General features: G+C 49.9%; 1 protein-coding gene across 2 annotated transcripts in view; it reads left to right on the forward strand.

Annotated features, from left to right (window-relative positions):
• The window catches only part of NCKIPSD (NCK interacting protein with SH3 domain), a 297,008-nt gene that overhangs the window by 267,355 nt on the left and 8,445 nt on the right, over positions 1-21,208 (forward strand). For both annotated transcript variants that reach the window (XM_063941150.1, XM_063941149.1), the window contains exon 9: positions 11,228-11,308. In XM_063941150.1, coding sequence (XP_063797220.1) covers positions 11,228-11,308 — 81 coding nt within the window. The remainder of the gene's footprint in view (positions 1-11,227; positions 11,309-21,208) is intronic.

Below are 21,208 nucleotides of genomic sequence, written 5' to 3' on the forward strand. Positions count from 1 at the left end.
TTCTAGTCCAGTACAGTCACTGAGGGTAATTCAGAGTTGATCGCAGCAGCAAATTTGTTAGCAGTTGGGCAAATCCATGTGCACTGCAGGTGGGGCAGATATAACATTTGCAGAGAGAGTTAGATTTGGGTGGGTTATTTTGTTTCTGTGCAGGGTAAATACTGGCTGCTTTATTTTTACACTGCAATTTAGATTTCAGTTTGAACACACCACACCCAAATCTAACTCTCTCTGCACATGTTACATCTGCCCCCCCTGCAGTGCACATGGTTTTGCCCAACTGCTAACAAATTTGCTGCTGCGATCAACTCAGAATTAGGCACACTGTGAGCAGCTCTGCTACATGAAGTAATTGGGATGGGGATGATGTTCTTGTGAACATATACACTTCTGAACGTCATACAGGTCCTGGGACCATGTAAATAAATATATATACATTTATTTATAGTCTAAACGTGTTTTTGGTTCCGTTCCTCGTTAAAATGGGATCTGTGTGTACTGTAGCACAACAAGCATTAATGTGACCCATGTAAGGTACGCGTTGTTTGCTGCATTATGTGCTCACACGTGTTGGGCTCGGTGGGTATGAGAAGAATAAGGCTGTATTTCCCATCAGGCTGTGCAGCATTGTGTTAGAGGAGCTGGACAATGGCGCGGGTTCCTGGGTGGCATTTCTGTCAGTCTGTTTTATGTTTCGTTTTTGTCATTTTTATGCACTCTGTGATCGAGCGCAGTCTGGTTTTACGTATTTATTATTCACTAAATGAATGTCACTTCATGTTAAAATCCTGCGAGTGAGACGAGAAAAGCGACGTGATAGGTGCGCTCAGTGTGTTGTGCGATGCAGGGCCGGGAATTGCAGCCAAGGACTGAATCTAAGGGGCAGAATCCTTTTATAAATCACTGCAAGACGTAAGAGAACATGTGTGCTGCATACAGACACAGCTCCAGCTATGCAGTACCAACGCAGTTACAGCTGCAACGGTGACACACACATTCTTGGGACAGGGGCGATGGTAGGGACACACTTTACCACCATACTGCTAACACTCACACCTATACTGATTATACGGAAGTGTTATGGTTGACTGAAAAGTTACAACAAAATGTACAGCTCTACTAACTGTAAGTTATATATTAAAAAGCTGCTGTGTGTGTGTGTGTATGTATGTATGTATATGTATATGTATATATATATATATATATATATATATATATATATATATATATATATATATATATTATTGTCACTATGATATACCCTATATTGCACAGCCTGCTTTACAGAATGTTCAGCAAGATAATATTTAGTATGTTTTCTCTTACGTCCTAGAGCAGAGGTTCTCAAACTCTGTCCTCGGGGGCACACACAGTGCATGTTTTGCAGGTAACCCAGCAGGTGCACAGGTGTATTAATTACTCACTGACACATTTTAAAAGGCCCACAGGTGGAGCTAATTATTTCACTTGTGATTCTGTGAGGAGACCTGCAAAACATGCACTGTGTGTGCCCCAGAGGACCGAGTTTGAGAACCATCTGTCCTAGAGGATGCTGGGGACTCCGCACTATAAAGAACTTTAGAATGGGTGTGCACTGGCTCCTCCCTCTATGCCCCTCCTCCAGACCTCAGTTAGATCCTGTGCCCAGAGGAGATTGGGTGCATTACAGGGGAGCTCTCCTGAGTTTCTCTGATAAAGAATTTTGTTAGGTTTTTTATTTTCAGGGAGCATTGCTGGCAACAGGCTCCCTGCATCGTGGGACGAAGGAGAGAGAAGCAGACCTACTTAAGTGATAGGCTCTGCTTCTTGGGCTACTGGACACCATTAGCTCCAGAGGGAGTCGGAACGCAGGTCTCCCCTCGCTGTTCGTCCCAGAGCCGCGCCGCCGTCCTCCTCGCAGAGCCGGAAGATAGAAGCCGGGTGAGTATAAGAAGAAAAGAAGACTTCAAGGCGGCAGAAGACTTCAGATCTTCACTGAGGTACCGCTGTGCGCCATTGCTCCCACACACTACACACACTAGCGGGCACTGATGGGTGCAGGGCGCAGGGGGGGCGCCCTGGGCAGCAATAAAAACCTCTGATTCTGGCATTATAAGGTTAGACACTGCGGAGGCAGTAATTCTATAAATCCCCTGCCAGTTTTGTGATATTTTGAGCGGGACCGAAGCCTGCCGCTGGAGGGGGCGGAGCTTGGTCCCTCAGCACTAACCAGCGCCATTTTCTCCACAGAGATCTGCAGAGAAGCTGGCTCCCCGGTCTCTCCCCTGCTGAACACGGTGACACAGGGCTGAAAAGAGGAGGGGGGGGGGCACTTGTAAGGCGCAGTGAGTGTATTAACACAGTGATTAAGATAAAAGCGCTATTATCTGGGAGATTATTTTCCAGTGTCAGTTGGCGCTGGGTGTGTGCTGGCATACTCTCTCTCTGTCTCTCCAAAGGGCCTTATTGGGGAACTGTCTCCTTATAACTATATCCCTGTGTGTGGGGGGGTGTCGGTACGAGTGTGTCAGCATGTCTGATGCAGAAGGCTCAGCTAAGGAGGAGGTGGAGCAGACGATTGTGGTGTCTCCGTCGGCAACGCCGACTCATGATTGGATGGACATGTGGAATGTTTTAAATGCAAATGTGACCTTATTACATAAGAGATTGGACAAAGCAGAGTCCAGAGAAAAAGCTGGGAGTCAATCCACCGCTTCGACTGGGTCACCGGGCCCTTCTGGGTCTCAAAAACGTCCCCTATCCCAAATAGCAGACACTGATACCGAAACGGATTCTGACTCCAGTGTCTACTACGATGATGCGAGGTTACACCCAAGGGTCGCCAAAAGTATTCATTATATGATTATTGCAATAAAAGATGTTTTACATATCACAGATGACCCCTCGGTCCCTGACACGAGAGTGCGCATGTATAAGGAAAAGAAACCTGAGGTAACCTTTTCCCCATCCCATGAGCTTAACGAGTTATTTGAAAAAGCTTGGGAAACTCCAGATAAAAAACTGCAGGTTCCCAAAAGGATTCTCATGGCGTATCCTTTCCCTGCACAGGACAGGGTAGGGTGGGAATCCTCACCCAGGGTGGATAAGGCTTTAACACGCCTGTCCAAGAAGGTGGCGCTACCGTCTCCGGACACGGCAGCCCTCAAGGATCCTGCTGATCGCAGACAGGAAACAACTTTAAAGTCTATTTATGCGCATACAGGTGCTTTGCTCAGACCGGCAATAGCATCGGCATGGGTGTGTAGTGCAGTTGCAGCTTGGATACCTTGTCAGCTGACCTTGATACCCTAGACAGGGATACCATTTTATTGACCTTAGGCCACATTAAAGATGCAGTCTTATATATGAGGGACGCTCAAAGAGACGTTGGGCTGCTGGGTTCGAGAGCCAACGCCATGGCGATTTCTGCTAGTCGAGCCCTGTGGACCCGCCAATGGACGGGTGATGCCAACTCAAAGAAGCATATGGAGGTTTTGCCATACAAAGGTGAAGTTTTATTTGGGGAAGGTCTCGCGGACCTGGTTGCCACAGCTACCGCGGGTAAATCTACCTTTTTGCCTTTTGTTCCCACGCAGCAAAAGAAAACTCCACAATATCAGATGCAGTCCTTTCGGTCGCATAAGTCCAGAAGAGGTCGGGGCTCATCTTTCCTCGCCAGAGATAAGGGTAGAGGAAAGAGAGCACCTGCTCCAGCTAGTTCCCAGTCCTCCCAGGCTTCTACTAAATCCACCGCATGACGCTGGGACTCCACTGAGGGAGTCCGCACCGGTGGGGGCACGTCTTCGACTCTTCAGCCAGGTCTGGGTTCTGTCAGACGTGGATCCTTGGGCGATGGATATTGTATCCCAAGGCTACAAACTGGAATTCGAAGAGGTGCCCCCTCGCCGATTTTTCAAGTTGGCCTTGCCAGCTTCTTCCCCAGAGCGGGAAGTAGTGTTAGCTGCAATTCAAAAGCTGTGTCAAGGTTCCCCTAGTCCAACAGGGGAAAGGGTATTATTCGACCCTGTTCGTGGTCCCGAAGCCAGATGGTTCGGTCAGACCCATTTTAAATCTAAAATCCCTAAACCTGTACTTGAAAAAGTTAAAATTCAAGATGGAATTGCTCCGGGCTGTGATCTCCAGTCTGGAAGGAGGGGATTTTATGGTGTCACTCGACATAAAGGATGCATACCTTGATGTCCCCATATATCCTCCTCATCAGGCGTACCTGAGATTCGATGTACGGGACTGTCATTACCAGTTTCAGACGTTGCCGTTTGGGATTTCCACAGCCCCGAGGATTTTCACCAAGGTGATGGCGGAGATGATGGTGCTCCTGCGCAGGCAGGGAGTCACAATTATCCCATACTTGGACGATCTCCTGATAAAAGCAAGATCGAGATATCAATTGCAGAAGAGTGTGTCGCTCTCCCTGAGAGTGCTACAACAACACAGTTGGATTTTCAATCTGCCAAAGTTACAATTGATTCCAACGACTCGGCTATCATTCCTATGCATGATTCTGGACACGGAACTGGAGAGGGTTTTTCTTCTGATGGGAAAAGCCCAGGACCTCCATAACATGGTCAGAGACTTGCTAAAACCAAAAAGAGTGTCTGTTCATCAATGCACTCGAGTTCTGGGGAAAATGGTGGCAGCCTACGAGGCCATCCCCGTCGGCAGGTTTCTTGCAAGGACGTTTCAGTGGGACCTCCTGGACAAGTGGTCAGGGTCCCATCTACTAATACATCAGAAGATAAGCCTGTACCCCCGGGCCAGGGTGTCTCTCCTGTGGTGGCTGCAAAGTGCTCACCTTCTAGAAGGTCGCAGGTTCGGCATTCAAGACTGGGTTCTGGTGACCACGGACGCGAGCCTCCGAGGATGGGGAGCAGTCACACAAGGAAGAAATTTTCAGGGGCTATGGTCAAGCCAGGAGGCTTGTCTACACATCAACGTACTGGAATTGAGGGCCATATACAACGGCCTACGACAAGTGGAGAATCTTCTTCGCGACCTACCGGTTCTGATTCAATCAGACAACGTCACAGCCGTGGCTCATGTAAACCGCCAAGGCGGGACAAGGAGCAGAGTGGCAATGGCGGAAGCCACCAGGATTCTACGCTGGGCGGAAAATCACGTAAGCGCTATGTCAGCGGTCTTCATTCCGGGAGTGGACACCTGGGAAGCAGACTTCCTCAGCAGACACGATCCCCATCCAGGAGAGTGGGGACTTCATCAGGACGTTTTTACAGAGATAAGTCTTTGGGGAATTCCTCACATAGACATGATGGCGTCACGCCTCAACAAGAAGCTTTGGAGGTATTGTGCCAGGTCAAGGGACCCTCAGGCAGTAGCGGTAGACGCCCTGGTGACACCTTGTGTGTTTCAGTCGGTCTATGTGTTCCCCCCTCTTCCTCTCATCTCGAAAATATTGAGAATCATAAGACAAAAAAGAGTGAAAACAATCCTCATTGTTCCAGATTGGCCTCCAAGGGCCTGGTATTCAGATCTTCAGGAGATGCTCACAGAAGATCCATGGCCTCTTCCTCTCAGGGAGGACCTGTTACAACAGGGGACCTGCGTGTTCCAATACTTACCGCGGTAACGTTTGACGGCATGGCGGTTGAACACCGAATCCTAGCTGGGAAAGGTATTCCGGAGGAAGTCATCCCTACTCTGATAAAGGCTAGGAAGGAGATGACGGCAAAACATTTTCACCATATCTGGAGGAAATATGTTTCTTGGTGTGAAGCCAAGAATGCTCCTATGGAAGATTTCCATCTGGGCCGTTTTCTCCACTTTCTACAGACAGGGGTGGATATGGGCCTAAAATTAGGCTTCATTAAGGTACAGATTTCGGCCCGGTCTATTTTCTTTCAGAAGGAATTGCTTCTCTCCCAGAAGTCCAGACTTTTGTAAAGGGAGTGCTGCACATCCAGCCTCCTTTTGTGCCCCCAGTGGCACCTTGGGACCTGAACGTGGTGTTGCGGTTCCTGAAGTCTCACTGGTTTGAACCTCTTCAAACGGTTGAATTGAAATTTCTCACTTGGAAGGTGGTCATGTTGTTGGCCTTGGCATCTGCAAGGCGGGTGTCCGAATTGGCGGCCTTGTCTCACAAGAGCCCCTATTTGACCTTCCATGTGGATAGAGCAGAGTTGAGGACTCGTCCTCAATTTTTGCCTAAGGTGGTTTCTTCATTTCATATGAACCAACCTATTGTGGTGCCTGTGGCTACGGGTGACTTGGAGGATTCCAAGTCCCTGGATGTAGTCAAGGCCTTAAAAATCTATGTAGCCAGGACGGCTCGGGTTAGGAAAACAGAAGCACTGTTTGTCCTGTATGCAGCCAACAAAGTTGGTGCTCCTGCTTCGAAGCAGACTATTGCTCGCTGGATCTGTAACACGATACAGCAGGCTCATTCTACGGCGGGTTTGCCGTTAAAAAATTCAGTAAAGGCCCATTCCACTAGGAAGGTGGCCTCTACTTGGGCTGCTGCCCGAGGCGTCTCGGCTTTACAGCTTTGCCGAGCAGCTACCTGGTCAGGTTCAAACACTTTTGCAAAGTTCTATAAGTTTGATACCCTGGCTGATGAGGACCTTGCGTTTGCTCAGTCGGTGCTGCAGAGTCGTCCGCACTCTCCCGCCCGGTCTGGAGCTTTGGTATAAACCCCATGGTCCTTACGGAGTCCCCAGCATCCTCTAGGACGTAAGAGAAAATAAGATTTTAAACCTACCGGTAAATCTTTTTCTCCTAGTCCGTAGAGGATGCTGGGCGCCCGTCCCAGTGCGGACAAAATCCGCAAGGCTTGTATATAGTTGTTGCTTCCATAAGGGTTATGTTACAGTTGAGATCAGTCTTTAGCTGATACTGTTTTTTGTTCATACTGTTAACTGGTTGCGTATAGTCCAGGTTATACGGTGTGGATGGTGTGGGCTGGTATGAATCTTGCCCTTAGATTAACAAAATCCTTTCCTCGTATTGTCCATCTCCTCTGGGCACAGTTTCTCTAACTGAGGTCTAGAGGAGGGGCATAGAGGGAGGAGCTAGTGCACACCCATTCTAAAGCTCTTTATAGTGCCCATATCTCCTGCGGAGCCCGTCTATACCCCATGGTCCTTACGGAGTCCCCAGCATCCTCTAGGAGAAAAAGATTTACCGGTAGGTTTAAAATCTTATTATTTCCAATGTTTTACAAATGAATAATAAATTGTCGTGCGTTGCTTATTGCAATGACGATCCTACAGTTTTTGGTTTATTCATTAATCCCTAATTTTATTTTGGGGGCCCTACTTTTTATACTTAATAATTGTTTTGCGTTTGTGTTTGTACATGTTAATTAGTGCAAATATTTGATCACCCAATCAAGTGTCAGCAACTCAGTGCTTAAAGCATGCAGACATGGTCAAGAGGTTCAGTTGTTCCGGTCAATTACCAGAATGGGGAAGGAATGTGATTTAAATGACTTTGACTGGACTGATTGTTGGTGCTAAACATGGTGGTTTGAGGATCTCCGGAACAGCAGTCTCTAGGGTTTACAGACCATGATGCACAAAGGAATAAACATCCAGGGAGCGTCAGTTCTGTGGGTGAAAAGGTCTTTTTAATGAGAGAGGTTAATGGAGAATGGACAGACTGTTTGACTGTGACACTTGTATGCAGAGGAGCATCTCTGAACACGCAGCATGACGAACCTTGAAGTGGATGGGCACCAGCAGCAGAAGACCGCACGGGTTCTGCCTACAGATTGGTGTCTTAAGGGAAATTTTGTTACGCTTGGCTTACATACACCTCTAGTGTCTAACTTTATCCCATATCCTGTATGACTGTATAGAACAGTGTGCATCGCTATTTACAAAATAAACTGTAAAACACCAACACGTAGCAAATAAGATTGCGTTATTGCCGATGGCGGCCTGGAATGTTGTTCCCTTTTTTCTTTTTCTTTTTTTTTTTTAAGTGACCTTGAATCGGAGACGATATAAGCTGTTTTGGGTTTTAGGAATTTAGGACTGGCGGCTGCCTTATTGTTATTGTAATCCCCTTCACGCTTGGTAAACAGTCCGTGCCTCCATTTGGTGAGGGTATATAGAATCTTCCCAGACAACTCCCGGGGATCTGTGTCAACTGCTCGATATGACTGAAGCCAACTGGTTAAACGTTTCAGGGCTTTGAAGTGAGATTTCCAGCACGGGGACTCGTCGTGTAGGTTGGAAGCGCTCACACCCCTCCTTTCATAAAATAATAAAATAAAAATGTGGTGTCGCCCGAACACATGAAAGGATAGACTTAATAACGGCCCAGTCCTAATTGTGTGCGATTCTAACTCCATTAGAGTGTGAACATTTTGCCACTAATCCCCGAAATTAATTCCCTCAATTTCTTGCTTTTTTTTTTCTCTCCACTTAGCGACTTGGTGCCAAGTTTGTTTTGCAAGCGCCAGATTCCCATTTGGATGTTTTCCTGATGTGTGTAGAGGAGACGGGGAGGTTGATGCAAAGTCATTATGCAGTTTGTAAAGTTGCACAAAAGCCGACCTTTAACCAATAAACAAGTTTCTATTCTCAAGGGCAATTGGGCATCTTTTGTGAAATCCGATTGACACATCCTGTTCAAAGTCAGAAATTTTTGTTAACTGTTTAAAGGGGTAATTCACTTTTGGCTCACCCATTATTTCATCTACCCACCCGTGTAGCTAGTCTGCGGTTCTCCCCTCTCTCAGAAACCCCTTAGATTTGAAGTCAGGACACCAGATTGCTTTTCATGTTGTTCAACATTCGCATAGCAAACCATTTTAGCATTGCTGGAATATCCCTTTTAATCAGGGCACATGAATTACACAGGTTCTGTGGCTGGTTAAAACCAGGTTTAAGTCAGCCAGACAGACACAGAAATCTGTGCAAATTGGGATGCAGTCACAATGCAGACATGGAACATTCTTCAGAATGCTGTCATTAGGGTTAGGCGGGTGGTCTTCGGTTTGCCGGCTGTCGGGATCCCGGCGCACAGTATACCGGCGCCGGAATCCCGACAGCCGGCATACCGACACTTTTTCTGCCTTTTGGATGTCCACGACCCCCCTTGAGGGAGAATAAGTAGCGCGCCACCGTGCCCGCAGCGGGGCTCATTTGCGCTCGCCACGCTGTCTGTATGCCGGCGGTCGGGATTCTGGTGCCGGTATGCTGGTCGCCGGGAGCCCGGCCGCAGGCATACCATACTACACCCGGGTTAGGCTAAGGTAGGTTTATGGTTGGGCATTAGGGGGAAGGTTAGGTTGTAGGAGGTTAGGAGTAAGAATTAGGGGAAGGGTTAGGCTGTGAGAGGGGTCAGTTAGGCACTAGGAGGAGGTTTATTCCATGGAAGGTTAGGGTTAGGCTGTGGGAGGTTAGGGTTAGGCACTGGGTTGAGGGTTAGGCTGTGGGAGATTAGGCTTAGGCACTAGGTGGGGGTTAGGCTGGGGGAGGTTAGGGTTAAGCAGTAGGGTGAGGGTTAGGCTGTGAGAGGGGAAGGTTAGGCACTAGGGGGAGGTTTAGGCTATGGTAGGTTAGGGTTAGGCTGTGGAAGGTTAGGGTTAGGCACTGGGGAGAGGGTTAGGCACTAGTGGGAGGTTTAGGCTGTGGGGGGATAGGCACTAGGCGGAGGGTTAGGCTGGGGAGGTTAGGGTTAAGCATTAGGGGGAGGGTTAGGTTGTAGGAGGTTAGGGCTAAGAATTAGGGGAAGGGTTAGGCTGTGAGAGGGGAAGGTTAGGCACTAGGAGGAGGTTTAGGCTATGGAAGGTTAGTGTTAGGCTGTGGGAGGTTAGGGTTAGGCACTGGGTTGAGGGTTAGGCTGTGGTAGGTTAGGGTTAATCATTAGGGGGAGGGTTAGGCTGTGGGGGGTTAGGCACTGTGGGGGGTTAGGCACTAAGCGGAGGGTTAGGCTGTGGGAGGTTAGGGTTAGGCACTAGGGGGAGGGTTAGGCTGTGGGAGGTTAGGGTTAGGCACTAGGGGGAGGGTTAGGCTGTGGGAGGTTAGGGTTAGGCACTAGGGGGAGGGTTAGGCTGTGGGAGGTTAGGGGTAGGCACTAGGGGAGGGCTAGGCTGTGGGAGGTAAGGGTTAGTCTATGGGATGGTTAGGCTGTGGGAGGTTAGGGTTAGGCACTAGGGGGAGGGTTAGGCTGTGGTAGGTTAGGCACTAGGCGGAGGGTTAGGCTGTGGGGGGTTAGGCACTAGGCGGAGGGTTAGGCTGTGGGGGGTTAGGGTTAGGCACTAGGCGGAGGGTTAGGCTGTGGGAGTTTAGGGTTAGGCACTAGGGGGAGGGTTAGGCTGTGGTAGGTTAGGGTTAGGCACTAGGCGGAGGGTTAGGCTGTGGGGGGTTAGGCACTAGGCGGAGGGTTAGGCTGTGGGGGGTTAGGGTTAGGCACTAGGCGGAGGGTTAGGCTGTGGGAGTTTAGGGTTAGGCACTGGGGGGGAGGGTTAGGCTGTGGGAGGTTAGGTTTAGGCACTGGGGGAGAGTTAGGGTTAGGCACTGGGGGGAGGGTTAGGCTGTGGGAGGTTAGGGTTAGGCACTGGGTGGAGGGTTAGGCTGTGGGAGGTTAGGGTTAGGCTGTGGGAGGTTAGGGTTAGGCACTGGGGGGAGGATTAGGCTGTGGGAGGTTAGGGTTAGGCACTGGGGGGAGGGTTAGGCTGTGGGAAGTTAGGGTTAGGCGCTTTTTGTTTCACTGTTGTCTGGGAGTCATGGAATTAAATCTATTGTACTGTGCGTGCATGTTTGGAAAGGTTGGCATAAGATAGTAATGATATTTTAAATGTAACGTGCAAAGCTGACCTGATGTAAGACACCCGCTTCCTGATGGTACAGTCCGATTAAGTGAATGTGCAGCTGTTTCAGTAGTGCCGGTATGTGCCCCTTTACACCATTATTTCTCCATTATTTCTCCATCCTATGATAGATTAGCACCATGGCAGACTTTGCTAGCCCAACCTCGCTTCTTACTGTAAGCTTTGTGTCGTACACGACTCTGGCGGCAGCGTCACATTGAGATTCTATTGACTGTAATTTGTAGGAGACTGAGATTCCTTAAGGATGATTTCAGGCGCAATAGAGTCCTACACACCTATCAGGTTACCCGCAATACTGGGGACACCTAAACTGTGGAGCATTAATCTGGAGGCAGAATCTAGGCTCTGCTATAAGTAACATATTGCAGTAGTATTTTCTCATCAGTGGTCAGACGGGGGAGACTGGGCTGAATTCTTGGCTTTCTTTTGCAGAGCACCAGAAAATGTGTTACTCCGCGCTTGTCCTGTCGATGATTTTCTCCATGGGGGAGCCGCTCCCGTATCACCATTACGGTAAGTTCTCTTAGTGTTCTCCAGGTGACTGTGCTTGTTGTACAGGGCTCCTCATGCTTTGGTTGCAGCAAATTGTAGGGGCCGGCGGCTTCTGACCCTCTAAATGCCGTTAAATTACAAAACTCGGTATGGTCTGGGAATTAAAGTCCAATAATGCCCACACCAGGTAGTCTGTTCCGTATGCTGCTGTGGAAAGTAATCTATTGTCTGGACAGTGCAATGTGTACGGACCGAAAAGCAGCAGGATCACTGGGGCAGATGTATTAAGCCTGGAGAAGGGATAAAGAAGTGATAAGTGGATGGTGATGATGCACCAGCCAATCAGCTCCTAACTGTCATTTCTCTGACGTCCTAGTGGATGCTGGGACTCAGTCAGGACCATGGGGAATAGCTGCTCCGCAGGAGACAGGGCACAAAATTTAAAAGTTTGACCACTAGGTGGTGTGCACTGGCTCCTCCCCCTATGACCCTCCTCCAAGCCTCAGTTAGGTTTTTGTGCCCGTCCGAGCCGGGTGCAATCTAGGTGGCTCTCCTAAAGAGCTGCTTAGAAAAAGTTTGTTAGGTTTTTTATTTTCAGTGAGTCCTGCTGGCAACAGGCTCACTGCAACGAGGGACTTAGGGGAGAAGAAGTGAACTCACCTGCGTGCAGGATGGATTTGCTTCTTAGGCTACTGGACACTAGCTCCAGAGGGACGATCACAGGTACAGCCTGGATGGGTCACCGGAGCCGCGCCGCCGACCCCCTTGCAGATGCCGAATAGAGAAGAGGTCCAGAAACCGGCGGCAGAAGACGTCTCAGTCTTCATGAGGTAGCGCACAGCACTGCAGCTGTGCGCCATTGCTCTCCGCACACTTCACACCAGCGGTCACTGAGGGTGCAGGGCGCTGGGGGGGGGCGCCCTGGGCAGCAATGTAATATACCTATTCTGGCTAAAATATATCACATATAGCCCCTGGGGCTATATGGATGTATTTAACCCCTGCCAGGTTCCAAAAAAACCGGGAGAAGAAGCCCGCCGAAAAGGGGGCGGGGCCTATTCTCCTCAGCATACAGCGCCATTTTCCTGCCCAGCTCCGCTGCGAGGAAGGCTCCCAGGACTCTCCCCTGCACTGCACTACAGAAACAGGGTAAAAACAGAGAGGGGGGGCACTTATTGGCGATATTTATAATATTTGAGCTGCTATAAAGGGAACACACTTATTAAGGTTGTCCCTATATATATTTATAGCGCTTGGGTGTGTGCTGGCAAACTCTCCCTCTGTCTCCCCAAAGGGCTAGTGGGGTCCTGTCTTCTATCAGAGCATTCCCTGTGTGTCTGCTGTGTGTCGGTACGTGTGTGTCGACATGTATGAGGACGATGTTGGCGTGGAGGCGGAGCAATTGCCTGTAATGGTGATGTCACCCCCTAGGGAGTCGACACCAGAATGGATGGCTTTGTTTATGGAATTACGGGATAGTGTCAGCACGCTACAAAAGTCGGTTGACGACATGAGACAGCCGGCAAACCAGTTAGTACCTGTCCAGGCGCTATAAAACGCCCTTTACCTCAGTCGGTCGACACAGACCCAGACACTGACACTGAATCCAGTGTCGACGGTGAAGAAATAAACGTATTTTCCAGTAGGGCCACACGTTATATGATCACGGCAATGAAGGAGGCTTTGCATATCTCTGATACTGCAAGTACCACAAAAAGGGGTATTATGTGGGGTGTGAAAAAACTACCGATAGTTTTTCCTGAATCAGAGGAACTGAATGAAGTGTGTGATGAAGCGTGGGTTACCCCAGATAGAGAACTGCTAATTTCAAAGAAGTTATTGGCATTATACCCTTTCCCGCCAGAGGTTAGGGCGCGCTGGGAAACACCTCCTAGGGTGGATAAGGCGCTCACACGCTTATCAAAGCAAGTGGCGTTACCGTCTCCTGATACGGCCGCCCTCAAGGATCCAGCTGATAGGAGGCTGGAGAATACATTAAAAAGTATATACACACATACTGGTGTTATACTGAGACCAGCAATCGCCACAGCCTGGATGTGCAGTGCTGGCGTGGCTTGGTCGGAGTCACTGTCTGAAAATATTGATACCCTGGATAGGGACAGTATTTTACTGACTATAGAGCAGTTAAAGGATGCATTTCTTTATATGCGAGATGCACAGAGAGATATTTGCACTCTGGCATCAAGAGTAAGTGCGATGTCCATATCTGCCAGAAGAAGTTTATGGACGCGCCAGTGGTCAGGTGATGCGGATTCCAAACGACATATGGAAGTATTGCCGTATAAGGGGGAGGAATTATTTGGGGTCGGTCTATCGGATCTGGTGGCCACGGCAACGGCCGGAAAATCCACCTTTTTACCCCAGGTCACCTCCCAGCAGAAAAAGCCGCAGGCTTTTCAGCCGCAGTCCTTTCGTTCTTATAAGAACAAACGAGCAAAAGGACATTCCTATTTGCCCCGAGGCAAAGGAAAGGGTAAGAGACTGCAACAAGCAGCTCCTTCCCAGGAGCAGAAGCCCTCCCCGGCTTCTACAAAGGCTTCAGCATGACGCTGGGACCTTACAAGCAGACTCAGGGGCGGTGGGGGGTCGCCTCAAACATTTCAGCGCACAGTGGGCTCACTCGCAGGTGGACCCCTGGATCCTGCAGGTAGTATCTCAGGGTTACAGGTTGGAATTCGAGAAGTCCCCTCCTCGCCGTTTCCTAAAGTCTGCTTTGCCAACGTCTCCCTCCGACAGGGCGACGGTATTGGAGGCCATTCACAAGCTGTATTCTCAGCAGGTGATAGTCAAGGTACCCCTCCTACAACAAGGACAGGGCTATTACTCCACGCTATTTGTGGTACCGAAGCCGGACGGCTCGGTAAGACCGATTCTAAATCTAAAATCTCTGAACCTGTACATACAAAAATTCAAGTTCAAGATGGAGTCACTCAGAGCAGTGATAGCGAATCTGGAAGAAGGGGATTTTATGGTGTCCTTGGACATCAAGGATGCTTACCTTCATGTTCCAATTTTCCCTTCACACCAAGGGTACCTCAGGTTCGTGGTACAAAACTGTCATTATCAGTTTCAGACGCTGCCGTTTGGATTGTCCACGGCACCCCGGGTCTTTACCAAGGTAATGGCCGAAATGATGATCCTTCTTCGAAGAGAAGGCGTCTTAATTATCCCTTACTTGGACGATCTCCTGATAAGGGCAAGATCCAGAGAACAGCTGGAGGTCGGAGTAGCACTAACCCAAGTAGTGCTCCAACAACACGGGTGGATTCTGAATTTTCCAAAATCCCAACTGATCCCGACGACACGTCTGTTGTTCCTAGGGATGATTCTGGACACTGTTCAGAAAAAGGTATTTCTTCCGGAGGAGAAAGCCAGGGAGTTATCCGATCTAGTCAGGAACCTCCTAAAACCAGGAAAAGTATCTGTGCATCAATGCACAAGAGTCCTGGGAAAAATGGTAGCTTCTTACGAAGCGATTCCATTCGGCAGATTCCATGCACGAACTTTTCAGTGGGATCTGCTGGAAAAATGGTCCGGATCGCATCTGCAGATGCATCAGCGGATAAAATTGTCCACAAGGACAAGAGTGTCTCTGCTATGGTGGTTGCAGAGTGCTCATCTGTTAGAGGGCCGCAGATTCGGCATACAGAACTGGGTCCTAGTGACCACGGATGCCAGCCTGAGAGGCTGGGGAGCGGTCACACAGGGAAGAAACTTCCAGGGCGTGTGGTCAAGCCTGGAGACGTCTCTTCACATAAATATACTGGAACTAAGAGCAATCTACAATGCTCTAAGCCTGGCAAAACCTCTGCTTCAGGGTCAGCCGGTGTTGATTCAGTCGGACAACATCACGGCAGTCGCCCACGTAAACAGACAGGGCGGCACAAGAAGCAGGAGGGTAATGGCAGAAGCTGCAAGGATTCTTCGCTGGGCAGAGAATCATGTGTTAGCACTGTCAGCTGTGTTCATCCCGGGAGTGGACAACTGGGAAGCAGACTTCCTCAGCAGACACGATCTGCACCCGGGAGAGTGGGGACTTCATCCAGAAGTCTTCCACATGATTGTGGTCCATTGGGAAAGACCAATGGTGGACATGATGGCGTCACGCCTCAACAAAAAACTGGACAGGTATTGCGCCAGGTCAAGAGACCCTCAGGCAATAGCTGTAGACGCTCTGGTAACACCATGGGTGTACCAGTCAGTGTATGTGTTTCCTCCTCTGCCTCTCATACCAAAAGTACTGAGAATTATACGGCAAAGGGGAGTAAGAACGATACTCGTGGCTCCGGATTGGCCAAGAAGAACTTGGTACCCGGAACTTCAGGAGATGCTCACGGAAGATCCGTGGCCTCTACCTCTAAGACGGGACCTGCTTCAGCAGGGACCGTGTCTATTCCAAGACTTACCGCGGCTGCGTTTGACGGCATGGCGGTTGAACGCCGAATCCTAAGGGAAAAAGGCATTCCGGAAGAGGTCATCCCTACCCTGGTTAAAGCCAGGAAGGAGGTGACTGCATGGAAAGTAACCATGCTACTGGCCCTGGCTTCAGCCAGGAGAGTGTCAGAATTGGCGGCTTTATCGTATAAAAGCCCATATCTGATTTTCCATTCGGACAGGGCAGAACTGCGGACGCGTCCTCAGTTTCTGCCTAAGGTGGTTTCAGCGTTTCACCTGAACCAGCCTATTGTGGTGCCTGCGGCTACTAGCGATTTGGAGGATTCCAAGTTGCTGGACGTTGTCAGAGCATTGAAAATATATATTTCAAGGACGGCTGGAGTCAGAAAATCTGACTCGCTGTTTATACTGTATGCACCCAACAAGCTGGGTGCTCCTGCTTCTAAGCAGACGATTGCTCGTTGGATTTGTAGCACAATTCAACTTGCACATTCTGTGGCAGGCCTGCCACAGCCTAAATCTGTCAAGGCCCATTCCACAAGGAAGGTGGGCTCATCTTGGGTGGCTGCCCGAGGTGTCTCGGCATTACAACTCTGCCGAGCAGCTACGTGGTCAGGGGAGAACATGTTTGTAAAATTCTACAAATTTGATACCCTGGCTAAGGAGGACCTGGAGTTCTCTCATTCGGTGCTGCAGAGTCATCCGCACTCTCCCGCCCGTTTGGGAGCTTTGGTATAATCCCCATGGTCCTGACGGAGTCCCAGCATCCACTAGGACGTCAGAAAATAAGATTTTACTTACCGATAAATCTATTTCTCGTAGTCCGTAGTGGATGCTGGGCGCCCATCCCAAGTGCGGATTGTCTGCAATACGTGTACATAGTTGTTACAAAAAAATCGGGTTGTTATTGTTGTGAGCCGTCTGTTCAGAGGCTCCTACGTTTTGTCATACTGTTAACTGGGTTCAGATCACAAGTTGTACGGTGTGATTGGTGTGGCTGGTATGAGTCTTACCCGGGATTCAAAATCCTTCCTTATTGTGTACGCTCGTCCGGGCACAGTATCCTAACTGAGGCTTGGAGGAGGGTCATAGGGGGAGGAGCCAGTGCACACCACCTAGTGGTCAAACTTTTAAATTTTGTGCCCGGTCTCCTGCGGAGCCGCTATTCCCCATGGTCCTGACGGAGTCCCAGCATCCACTACGGACTACGAGAAATAGATTTATCGGTAAGTAAAATCTTATTTTTTCAAATCCATAATGATTGGCTGGTGCGTTATCACCTTGCACTTATCACTTTATCCCTTCTCCAGGTTAATACATCTGCCCCAATGATTATTTGTTCATGAATACAGTCAGAAGATGACCGATTTAGGATCCTTGTCATCCAGTGCAAACTATCAATGTGCAACCAACCCCTGACCCTGGAAGTGATCCTTCCAGTTTGGCCGTCCACCTGTGTTGGTAAATTGTACATAAATCCTCTTGCTTGGTGCTCGGTTTTCCTAAACAGTTAGTTCAGTGTTCGGGTGGTTAACACAATGGGGCAGATGTACTAAGCTCTAGAGGGTAAAGAGAGATCAACTACCAACCAATCAGCTCCTGTCATTTTCAAACATCGCCTATAAACATGACCGGTAAGCGGGTAAGTGGTAATAGGCTGGTACTTTATCTCGCTCTCTCCAAGGCTGAGTACATTTTACTCATAATCTGAGATACAGCTGCGATTCTGCAGTGAGACCTGATACTATACACAGCAGATATCCTGTCTAGTAATGCGCTGCATAGCAAATGTGCAATTAACATCATTTACCTGGTTGTTACACTGCGCATAGCACCAGCATGTTACATGCACTCCTGCTGAGAACAGCTGGTTTATGTAAGATACCAACTGATATGTTAAGTTGAGCAACCTTTGTGCAGCAATGTATGGGCACTATCTCTTCAATTTTGTAGGTGGGGGAAGGGGTGTGTAAATTGATTATTGTGCCCCCCAAGCTAGCTACTTAGTATAAGATCTTACTATAAGAGTTTGTGCTGGAGTGTGTGAGAGCAGGGGGTGGAGAGCTGTGTATATGTTGGTGCAGGAGTGTGTGAGAGCAGGTAGGTGGGGAATCCGTGTATATTCTGGTGCTGGAGTGTGTGAGATCAGGGAGGTGGGGAAGCTGTGTGTATGCTAGTGCTGGAGTGTGTGAGGGCAGGGGGGTGCGGAGCTGTGTATGTGTTGGTGCTGGAGTGTGTGAGAGTGGGGGGGAGGGGGGGTTGTTAGCTGTGTATATGTTGATGCTGGAGTGTGTGAGAGCAGGGGGGTAGGGAGTTGTGTATATGTTGGTGCTGGAGTGTGTGAGAGCCGGGGGGGTTGTTAGCTGTGTATATGTTGGTGCTGGAGTGTGTGAGAGCAGGGGGGAGGGGAGCTGTGTATATGTTGGTGCTGGAGTGTGTGAGAGCGGGGGGGGGGTTAGCTCTGTATATGGGTGCTGGAGGGTGTGAGAGCAGGGGGTGGGGAGCTGTGTATATGTTGGTGGTGGAGTGTGTGAGAGCAGTGGGTTCGAGAGCTGTGTATATGTTGGTGCTGGAGTGTGTGAGAGCATAGGGATGGGAAGCTGTGTATATGTTGGTGCTGGAGTGTGTGAGAGCAGGGGGGGGTTAGCTCTGTGTATGGGTGCTGGAGGGTGTGAGAGCAGGGGGTGGGGAGCTGTGTATATGTTGGTGCTGGAGGGTGTGAGCAGGGGGTGGGGAGCTGTGTATATGTTGGTGCTGGAGTGTGAGTGCAGGGGGTACGAGCTGTGTATATGTTGGTGCTGGAGGGTGTGAGAGCAGGGGGGGGGTTAGCTCTGTGTATGGGTGCTGGAGTGTGTGAGAGCAGGGGGTGGGGAGCTGTGTATATGTCGGTGCTGGAGTGTGTGAGAGCAGGGGGTGGGGAGCTGTGTATATGTTAGTGCAGGGGGTACGAGCTGTGTATATGTTGGTGCTGGAGGGTGTGAGAGCAGGGGGGGGTTAGCTCTGTGTATGGGTGCTGGAGTGTGTGAGAGCAGGGGGTACGAGCTGTGTATATGTTGGTGCTGGAGTGTGTGAGAGCAGGGGGTGGGGAGCTGTGTATATGTTAGTGCAGGGGGTACGAGCTGTGTATATGTTGGTGCTGGAGGGTGTGAGAGCAGGGGGGGGTTAGCTCTGTGTATGGGTGCTGGAGTGTGTGAGAGCCGGGGGTGGGGAGCTGTGTATATGTTGGTGCTGGAGTGTGTGAGATCAGGGAGGTGGGGAAGCTGTGTGTATGCTGGTGCTGGAGTGTGTGAGGGCAGGGGGGTGCGGAGCTGTGTATGTGTTGGTGCTGGAGTGTGTGAGAGTGGGGGGGAGGGGGGGTTGTTAGCTGTGTATATGTTGGTGCTGGAGTGTGTGAGAGCAGGGGGGTAGGGAGTTGTGTATATGTTGGTGCTGGAGTGTGTGAGAGCCGGGGGGGTTGTTAGCTGTGTATATGTTGGTGCAGGGGGGAGGGGAGCTGTGTATATGTTGGTGCTGGAGTGTGTGAGAGCGGGGGGGGTTAGCTCTGTATATGGGTGCTGGAGGGTGTGAGAGCAGGGGGTGGGGAGCTGTGTATATGTTGGTGGTGGAGTGTGTGAGAGCAGTGGGTTCCAGAGCTGTGTATATGTTGGTGCTGGAGTGTGTGAGAGCATAGGGATGGGAAGCTGTGTATATGTTGGTGCTGGAGTGTGAGAGCAGGGGGGGTTAGCTCTGTGTATGGGTGCTGGAGGGTGTGAGAGCAGGGGGTGGGGAGCTGTGTATATGTTGGTGCTGGAGGGTGAGAGAGCAGGGGGTGGGGAGCTGTGTATATGTTGGTGCTGGAGTGTGAGTGCAGGGGGTACGAGCTGTGTATATGTTGGTGCTGGAGGGTGTGAGAGCAGGGGGGGGTTAGCTCTGTGTATGGGTGCTGGAGTGTGTGAGAGCAGGGGGTGGGGAGCTGTGTATATGTTGGTGCTGGAGTGTGTGAGAGCAGGGGGTGGGGAGCTGTGTATATGTTAGTGCAGGGGGTACGAGCTGTGTATATGTTGGTGCTGGAGGGTGTGAGAGCAGGGGGGGTTAGCTCTGTGTATGGGTGCTGGAGTGTGTGAGAGCAGGGGGTGGGGAGCTGTGTATATGTTGGTGCTGGAGTGTGAGTGCAGGGGGTACGAGCTGTGTATATGTTGGTGCTGGAGTGTGTGAGAGCAGGGGGTGGGGAGCTGTGTATATGTTAGTGCAGGGGGTACGAGCTGTGTATATGTTGGTGCTGGAGGGTGTGAGAGCAGGGGGGGGTTAGCTCTGTGTATGGGTGCTGGAGGGTGTGAGAGCCGGGGGTGGGGAGCTGTGTATATGTTGGTGCTGGAGGGTGTGAGAGCAGGGGGTGGGGAGCTGTGTATATGTTGGTGCTGGAGGGTGTGAGAGCAGGGGGTGGGGAGCTGTGTATATGTTGGTGCTGGAGTGTGAGTGCAGGGGGTACGAGCTGTGTATATGTTGGTGCTGGAGGGTGTGAGAGCAGGGGGGGGGTTAGCTCTGTGTATGGGTGCTGGAGTGTGTGAGAGCAGGGGGTGGGGAGCTGTGTATATGTTGGTGCTGGAGTGTGTGAGAGCAGGGGGTGGGGAGCTGTGTATATATTAGTGCAGGTGGTGGGGAACTGTGTATATGTTGGTGCTGGAGGGTGGTAAGTTCTATATATTTTGTTCAGTTACAGTTTCTGCATTAGATGTGTGCTTAATACTTAACTTTTCAACCTCTTGCCCTTTCTGTAAGATCACAGGTATTCATTACACAGATCTCCAGCAGAGTTTCGAGCAGGGCTTGTGACTGTGTGCTTTAATGAGTGGGCCCATGCTGCTGCTTTCCCAATTAGTTATAATGCACTTAGGAGCTGGTTATAAGATTTTCGTGGGGGCTCTGCTGTGATATTGGTGGGTTAAGTGAGGCAGATCAGTTCCTGTACCCAGCTACCACATGGAACATCAGACATGCCTAGATATGAAACCACTGGCCCTGTTATACTGTATATGACGAGTTCTGTGTGTTTCCGCTATTTTGGTGGTACTGCAGCAGTGGAAGCCGTCGCACTCTGTAGCGGGAGCAGTCAGGCGGATGACACCTGTGAGTGTGGGGGCCATTGTGGGATCTGCTAGTAGTGACCTGTATCTTCCACCGGACAAGTCCCTATTTGCCGTCATTTGCTGTAATTTAACCATAAAGCAGCAGCAATTACACAGAATTATTTGCAGCGATTGTTCTTCTCGTCAGTGTGAGAATGTGAATAAAACAGCTGGCGTTCTCCTGTAGCTTGTGCAGAGACTTGCACGCTTGGGCTTTGCCTCTGGCGATTAGTTAGTAAACCAGCGTAGCAGCGCGTTTCCTTCAGGCGTGTTTGCCATGGTCTCTGCTGGTGCTGGCTATCATTTATTTTCCCTCTACGCAGAAGCTTAGACATATGTTCATGTGAGCGGCACTCGCAGCCATCGAACAAAGACCGGAGTCCGTCCATGTGCTGTACAC

This window comes from Pseudophryne corroboree, chromosome 9 (assembly GCF_028390025.1).
Source record: "Pseudophryne corroboree isolate aPseCor3 chromosome 9, aPseCor3.hap2, whole genome shotgun sequence".
NCBI classification, from domain to species: domain Eukaryota; kingdom Metazoa; phylum Chordata; class Amphibia; order Anura; family Myobatrachidae; genus Pseudophryne; species Pseudophryne corroboree.